Source organism: Frankliniella occidentalis, unplaced genomic scaffold (genome assembly GCF_000697945.3).
Source record: "Frankliniella occidentalis isolate FOCC.00 unplaced genomic scaffold, Focc_3.1 Scaffold13, whole genome shotgun sequence".
NCBI classification, from domain to species: Eukaryota; Metazoa; Arthropoda; class Insecta; order Thysanoptera; family Thripidae; genus Frankliniella; species Frankliniella occidentalis.
The window spans coordinates 2647237-2655497 of NW_026267143.1; the positions used below are offsets into that span (position 1 = coordinate 2647237).

Below are 8261 nucleotides of genomic sequence, written 5' to 3' on the forward strand. Positions count from 1 at the left end.
CCCCCGGCCCTGTCGACCGCACAGGTCTTTGATACTCACCCTCATACGCTGGCTCGTGCTTGACGAGGGCGGCGCATACAGGTCCGCAGTCCACCTCCTGCAAGACGTCAGCGTTATACATTAGTACAAGGGTTACACTTGCAATAGCTAGGTTCCTGAGGTGTACCACATTCAGAGATGAGAAACGGTCTCTACCCGGTCCCAGGGTCCGGCGCAGTCTGTTCGCCCGAGCAGGCGCGGGCAGACGCTTCCAGTCGGTCGTCTCGTCGTGGTCCGTTCTGGGACTGGACTGGGACCGGAACTAGAGCTAGGCCGCTTTGGCCGGCGAACCAAACCCGGGCAAGAGTGGTCTCGGTCTTAGTTCGGTCTCGGTCCAGGGCCGGGCCCGGGCCCGGGTGGAAGGCCCGAGCTCAGGACCGGCCCGGGGCCCGCAGGCCCGCATCAGTGCGGGCACGGAAAGTGGGACCGGGCTAGGACCGTTTCTTATCTCTGACCACATTCCAGACGATCATCCCACTCTTGTAACGCTAATGTCAAACAGAGGGCATGGAATCCATCTCTGTTCAGCTTTCCAAATAAATACTCGTGAGCAAAATTTAAGCCTCACTTCTTTGACAGGGCATAGTTTCTAAGTATGATGAGCAGGGGCTTAGGAACGATTTTTGGCCAGGGGGGGGGCAGCTTATCCGACCTTTTTGGCGCCCCTTACGGCGACTAGCGCCCCGCCCCCACCTCCCCCCCCAAAAAAAGTGCTTTTCAATTAACGAAAAATATATTCTTGCGGTTGTCTCAAACACATGGTTTCGTTTCCACTTTTCCTTATTTAAAGGCACTTTCCCCCAAATTTTTCTTGTGTATTATGAAGTACAGGGGCAAACAACTATCTCCCGCTCCTCTCGAAAAGAGTCGGACAAAAATGTGCTATGATTTTTCAATAGATCTTCTTTATCGTTTAAATGCGCGAGAAAGTGGCAGCGGACGAAGTTTGATGCGTCTGTAAAAAATATTAGTGATTTTACCGGTAATTCGTGTAATCTTGTACAGAAATTGTAGTATAATTTTAAAGAACATGTTAGTTTTACCGAAATACTATGATAAAACTAGTAGTTCCTGTAAAATTACAGATTTTAGGTCTTTTTCACGAAAAACCTCTGTAACATTACAAGCCTTTTTAAAAATCCCCATATACTCCGGTAATTTTACATGTGTTAGTAAAGTTACAGATACTCAGAATTATAGTTTTACAGATACTTTCTGTAATTTTTCTAACGAATAAGAAATAGGGTTAAAATTGGCCACAGAGTGTGTTCAATGTTGAACGCTAGTGCATTCAAACAGCGAACAGCGAAAGAAACCCTATTTTGTGGATAATCACTCACCAACATCAGGAGAGAGGGCAGTTAACCGGAGGTAAAGTCGCGTGTATAGTAGGAAGCAAGATATGGAGTACAGACAGGCTACCTGCACGGAGCGCGCCGTAGCGCAATGGTCAAGGCATCGGGCTTACGACCACGAGGTCGGGGGTTCGATCCCAACAAGAGTTCGAATGTTCCAGCACTTTCACCGATTTCATTATGAAATATATAGAACAAGAAAACAGTCGCCAAAAATATTTTTTTCTTACATATATTACCTCAGAATAATGTGGGTAAAAATTACAGGAAACAATCGTAAAAATATTTGGTATTAGTTTTACAGAAATTTTATGGAGTTATTTTTACAAGTGTCTGTAATTTTACAGACTATGGTAATTTTAGCAGACTTTTACTTGGCACTAAGTATACCTAGACTTTTTCTGTAAAATCTCCCCCAAAATTTTTAACAGTGTAGCTGTTATGTTTAAGATGGAAGCACATAGCATATGACATGAAGTCCTGGCTCCAGAGAGGTAATGAAAAACATCGCGAGCGAAGCGAGGGCGAAAATTTTTTGGTGATTGGGGCGCCAAAATCCCCGCCCGATGAGGGAGGGGCGCCCCCTGCCCCCTCCCCCCCCGTTCCTACGCCCCTGGAAGGGTAGAACGACTGAATCTATTTCGGATCAGATTTTTGTATTCCCGCGCACAGGTTTTAGAACAATCGCGCAGGAAGGCACCTAAAGGTTAGCAATTTTTTTGGCGTCCGTAGCTGCACTCGTTTCGGAGTTATGGCAGTTTGAGTATGGATTTGATTTTGATCCGAAATAGGGGCGTATGAACCTATTTCGGATCAGCTTTGGATCAAGATGGAGATTTTGCCATCTTGTAGCCTGAGAGAAGTCGGATAGAAGCAATCAAGATTTTGGTCCACACACTGTTAAAAAAAATTGTCAAATAATCACACTCTTTGTAATGACTAGTTTGTTAAAAAACAACATCATTCGTTTTCATTGGCACGTGGCAAAATTCTATTTTGCTCGTAGTGGTCCATAAAAATAATTCCTTCTTTCCACCATATTGTAAAACCACAACAAAACCGTTGTAAATTTTGATAGCAAGCTGTATCGTTACAGAACGTACAAGTTTGTTATATTGCAAATTTTTGGTGCAAGCCAAAAGTAAATAACCACAGTATTGGAATGAAAATTTGTCTCATAAAATTTGGTGAACGTTGTTGGATTACAACATGTGTTGCTTTTTAACAACATTTGTTGCTATCAAACTTTACATCGAATGTGTTGTAGATTTACAACAAAATTTTTAACAGTGCAGTCCACAGGGTCTGTAAATTATTGCCTGATCCGAAATAAGCATGTGCACCTAGTTCGGATCAAATGAAACTAATAATTAAGAAACCGACCAGCAACACACTCGGCAGTAGTCTTAAAGTAGAATAAGTGAAAAAGACGAGTAGACGTCATATTCTTGATCAGCTGGAATGCCTATTGCGGGAGATCGAGATTATGTAAGTGTATTTTTGACTAAATCGACATAAAATGCAGTGAAACTGGCTAATATGGTCCTGGACTGTCCTGGATAACCAAGTACGGATCCTAAAGCAACCCTTTGAAATAATTTGGGACAAAACAAAGTAAAAGTGAGCACCAAAACAGTTTCAACCAGCATAAAATCGAAGCTGCTCGCAAAACTCGACTTCAGAAGTTGTGACTCTTAACCCGTTTAAACCTCTACCCGCGTTTTAATCTGACATGATATTAGATCGAATCCACGTTTGAAACGTGTTCTCTGGGCCTTCAACTAAAGATTGATACCTATGGGTTGACGCGAAATTGTGCGTACATACCAAGTAATGTCAATTTGATTAAACCACAACATTCTCCCACCTCCTAAACAATGAATGTTCATGTTCAATTCGGCCGCGTGGGCCGCTCGGGCCGCACTAGGACGAAGCGATGGTATTTTCTGGTAGAAAACGACAAACCTTTTCACCGAAAAAATTAAAACCCATACATTTTAGCGAGGGAGCGTGTGTAGGTCTTATTGATCCGAATTAGGGGCTGATCCGAAATAGGTTCAGTCGCTCTAGGTTTATGTGTGATCAACAGTCCCCGAAAAGAGCAGAACTCCACTTCGAACGGTTCGCGAGTTGTAGGGCGTAACATACCGCGACACCACACTTTCCAGTGCTGTTCAGAATCAAAGGTTGCTTTGTGACGCTCCCCTGCGTCCTACTGAGAAGTCGCATCTGGCTGAAAACGTACGTGTGTACTCACCAAGGTACAGCCGACCTAGTGCCGTGCCGCAAAACCACCCTCGCGGACTTCCAACCCCTTCTACCCACCCTAAATTGATGAATTGTGTGTTGGTCATTTAAAGACGGCACTGAGTGCCCTCGGTCGCCGTGTGACCCCAACTCAATGTTTTGATGTCCTGTAACGCCTTGCAGTGATTTCCACCCCCTCCACTTACCCCAAGACCCACAACAGCAACCACCCCTAACCCCTCGTTTCTGGATCAGAGACACTTTAGATCCGTTCGGAGCCAGTACAAAGCCATCTCAAAGACAACTGGGAGCCAGCATGCACAGTTAAAGTCTTACGAAGCAAAATGCCAAATGCTTCGTACCTACGAAGAATTTGCTCCCTACGAAGCGTCCAAATCCTTTGTATTACAAAGGATTTGGCATTTTTCTTCGTAAGACTTTAACAGTGTGGAGACATCGCGGAGCCAACCTGAAGACAATGCGGAGACTTTGAGGAGCCAAGCAGAATCCAAACCCACTTCGATATTTTTTGGGGATAAAATATGTGCGCTATTGGGGGGGGGGCAAACAAATATGAACCGCCTCGGTGATCGACCCCTCCCTGGGGTGATGTTTCGACCTCTAGGGCGATGTTTCGGTCTACCCGACCCGGTGGGAGTCGAACCTCCGACTATGCGATCCGCGCTCCGGTACGGTATCCACTTGGCCAGAGCGATCCGTTGGAAGACAACTCAGTCGCGACGATGCACTCGATTCCCTGAGGCGATTGCAGAAGTAGTGCGCTCTGCCGTCCCTTTACCAGGCGCCTCTGTGGCGCAGTGGTCTCCGTGCCTGGTGGCTGTGTAGTACGCTACGCTGTAAAAAGCTTACGAACTTACTTTGCAACGTTACAAACAATTTTCGTTCTTTGTATTGCAAGCAAATTGAAGGTATTGCAAAGCGATTGTTTGTGAGGCTAGACAGGGTCTTACGAACAATCGGTTTGCATTACGAACTATTTGTTCGTAAGCTTACGAACAATTAGTTCGTAATGTACAACGCTTCAAAATCCTTCGTAAGCTACGAACGTTTTGGTTTGCATTACGAACGTATTGTTCGTAGGGGAGAGTGGGGCACCTGGAGACATTTCGCCTATTTTCACCCACTACTCAGTGGATTTTAAAGTTAGGATCGCGTTTGAGAGACGAGGTGAAAGCCCTAACTTAGAAGTAACTGGATCAGTTTTGTTTGTTGAAAAATTTTGAACGGTTTAGATATAGTGGTGTGTTGAGTGCAGGATGCACTATGTCTCCAGGTGCCCCACCCCTGGGGCACCTGGAGACATCCGTGGGGCACTTGGAGACAGCCATCAAATTTTACTCCAGCAACTAAAAATAGTGCAGTTTATTGCCAAAATAGCATGTTCCGCCCCCTCCCCTTCCTACCCCATAACACTAAAAGAATGGCCCAGTTCTGCCTTGGTAATTCCAAGTAACATTTTGTTAGGTATGCTACTCACAGTAAAGTCAACATAAAATAAAAGTAAAAATATCACCTGCTAATAGTTTTAGCACATTTAAATGTAACATCTTGTTACATCCTTAAATTAAAGTCAACATAAAATTTCAACATTTCAATTCTTAATGAAAGGCCTCCCTTTACTGCTTCTATGGCTGCCTTCATGTTGCCCTCTCCAAATTTACCCCTGTCTGTCTTAGGTTTGTAGATGGGCAAAACCGCGACAGTCTTGTCTGTCCGTCACACTCATTTTTCTTAGTTTTTGGCACTTTTTTGTACTTTTTCCAGCATTGAGAAAATACTAAACGTAGCCCTCTTATAGGTAGTTCTCAGACGAACTTAGTGGTATGTCGCGCTGCGCTGTGCAATGCCGTGTTCCTAATCTAGAGCCTTTCAAATGTGCGTGACGGATGGACGCCGAACGGAACTGAATTTTTGCGTGTTTGTGTGACTGTAGAACTAAAAGTATGTACGTTATTATGTTGTAAAGAACACCAAAAATTCTGGCTTTAAATTACCTTTAAGGGGGCATCCTAGTGTAGCGGGTCTAAACTAAGGGTGTTTTGCGGAATTAATTTTAGAGAACCCATAGTTTTAAAAACAAAACCGGGTATGCTGTTTTGTAGCGCATAATTTTGACTTTAAAGCGCAATGTGTATGACGTCGATACGCCTACCCAAAGTTGAGATATCCCCTGTTGAAAACGGCACTGCAGCTTTGTCGTCTTGTCATGGTGTACCTATTTAAAGTCGAGCCGTTGGTCTCACACAGTCCAACAAATAATTTTTAGACTCTGTATGAACGTAGTTATGGCATGAACTAGGATATTTGCGATCGGATGATTTTTACTATTTTTTCGAGCAGCTTAAAGCTGACATATCGAAAAAAAAGCTAAAACTCTTATAGTTTTGATTTTTTTTCGGGATGAAGGAGGTGACCGATCCCAGATATCCTAGTTCATGCCATACCTACAAGAGTTAGGATCATCCACAAAAAATCGGAACCTCAACGGCCCAACGGTGTGGCCGGAATCCGGTACACCATGAAAAGACGACAACGCTGCAGTGCCGTTTTCAACAGGGGATATCTCAGCTTTGGGTAGGCGTATCGACGTCATACACATTGCGTTTTAAAGTCAAAAGTATGCGCTACAAAACGGTATACCCGGTTTTGTTCTAAGAACTATGCGTTCTCTACAATTAATTACGCAAATCATCCCTATTTTAGGCTCGCTACACTAGGATGCCCCCTTAAAATGATGTGACTCTTAAATTTTTGATACAACGAGAAGGTATTCAAATATCACTAAAACTATAGCAAAAGTGCTATTTTTCCGCCGCGGTTTTGCCCAGTTGCGGACCATTTCTGTAAAAAAAAATTGGCACTAGCTTTTGCCTGGCCTGGCGCTAAACCCCGTTTTAGCTAGACCTCAGAACTTTCATTGGCCAGAACTAAATATTTTGCCACGGGGACAAAGTGTGACGCATTAGACAAGTGTCCAGTGCCAGCAGCCAAAAATTTTTCTCAGTGTATGCACCAAACCAGACACAGTAAAAATTTATTGTGAGGTGACAATAAATATCGTGAGAAAACACTCATCTCGGCCTACGGAACAAATGAGTCGTCATATGATGAAAACCAAACAATTTCTTCGGACTAATATTAAGTCACATAACGGAAGATTTGTAAAGTCTTGATTACAAATCTTAAGCTTATGGCTGTTTATAATTCTGCGTGTTTGCACCAAAAAAAAAGTTATGTATAGGGTCTAGTGTGCAGCGTTCACTGTTAAAATGTAATTGTCACCTGACGACAGACTGCTTGACGACTGTCTTGGTTGTAAACAAGAATATTGTTTTCATTTAAACCCTCTCGAAACTAATGATATTCGTCTATATCGGCCAACAGTCATTACTTTGTATTCCTTACTGTGAATGTACAAGAAAAGTGTTGTTAATTTGTTATCCACACATTTCTTTCCAAAACAAAACACTCGTTAAATAACATCCTCATGTTCCCAGAGGCAAAACGAAAGAAGTGCCTGTTTTCGGTCAAAAGGTGTTGGAACAGAATTAACTACGCTTCCGTTGTTAATCTAAACACATTTTTTGACAGCCTTGCGGGTTTACCCACTCATTTCGCCTGCAAGGCGCGATGGCTCCTATGACCTTGGCGAGTTTGCAATTCTGCAAATTTCCAGCGCACGCAAATTAACACTTGCATGCACTATCGCTCGACATGTGCCCGAGCTCTCCACGGCCGGGTGCGGTCCGCAATTGACTCGCAATTGGTTTGCAATTGGTTCGCAATAACAAAGCAGCCACAACCGTTCGTAAGGTTTTTGCAGTATAACTTGAGGGGCCGAGAGAGGCCACCATTAGCCAACTCGCCAACACTCGCGGTAAATTCGTGAAAAACTGCGCAAAACTCTCAAAGTCGATCCCAACTCGCGCCCAAATCACGACAATTCGTCAGCTGGTTGTACACTTATTTGGAAGTGGCGGACCCTCGGTATGACTATCCCACCCTCGTGCACTGTACATACCGCCGAATGTCTCGCCTGGGAAACCATGCTGCTTGAGAAGTACATATGTCCGGTTAGTCCGCTAGCCGGTGTCCATGGCTCGGGGGTTCACAATGAATAAAACACTACTCGGACTGTCCGCACGCACCGGACTGGTTCGCCGCGCCCGTATCGCCGCGAGCTGCTCAACCTGACCCGTGCGCACGGTACCGCACGTCTCTCCTGGGGGACCGCCGGGGTCGCTCTGGGCCTAGCGCCTTGAGACCCGCAGCGCCACGCCCCCGGCGCCGCCCCCCGCCACAAGAGGCTCCGCCCAGCGCCGGCCCCCGCCGCCCCCCGCCTCCGCAGACCGGGATGCTGGTTGGTCGCTCTGGCGCCCGGCCCGCTTGGCGCCGTGGCGGGGCGGGAGAGAGAGGAGGCTCCTGGGCGCGGCTGCGGTGTTCCGCAGAGGCACAGTAGAAAATTCCATTTACGGAAATATGTTGTAAATGTACGGCATAATAGACAAGGTAGACGCACGTTAAAACGGTGTGAAGCTGAGCTAAATGTGCGTCTACCTTGGCCTGCGGCGCGCTAAAATTAAAATGTTTTCGTGATTT

At 45.2% G+C, this 8261-nt stretch overlaps 1 protein-coding gene across 2 annotated transcripts in view; it reads right to left on the minus strand.

Moving 5' to 3' along the window:
• LOC113211103 (forkhead box protein L2-like) overlaps positions 1-7894 on the minus strand; it is a 27049-nt gene extending 19155 nt beyond the window's left edge. For both annotated transcript variants that reach the window (XM_052263664.1, XM_052263663.1), the window contains exons 1-2: positions 7684-7894; positions 40-97 (exon numbers count right to left, since the gene is read on the minus strand). In XM_052263664.1, coding sequence (XP_052119624.1) covers positions 40-97; positions 7684-7728 — 103 coding nt within the window. In that variant the 5' untranslated portion in view covers positions 7729-7894. The remainder of the gene's footprint in view (positions 1-39; positions 98-7683) is intronic.
• Positions 7895-8261: the final 367 nt, after the last annotated feature.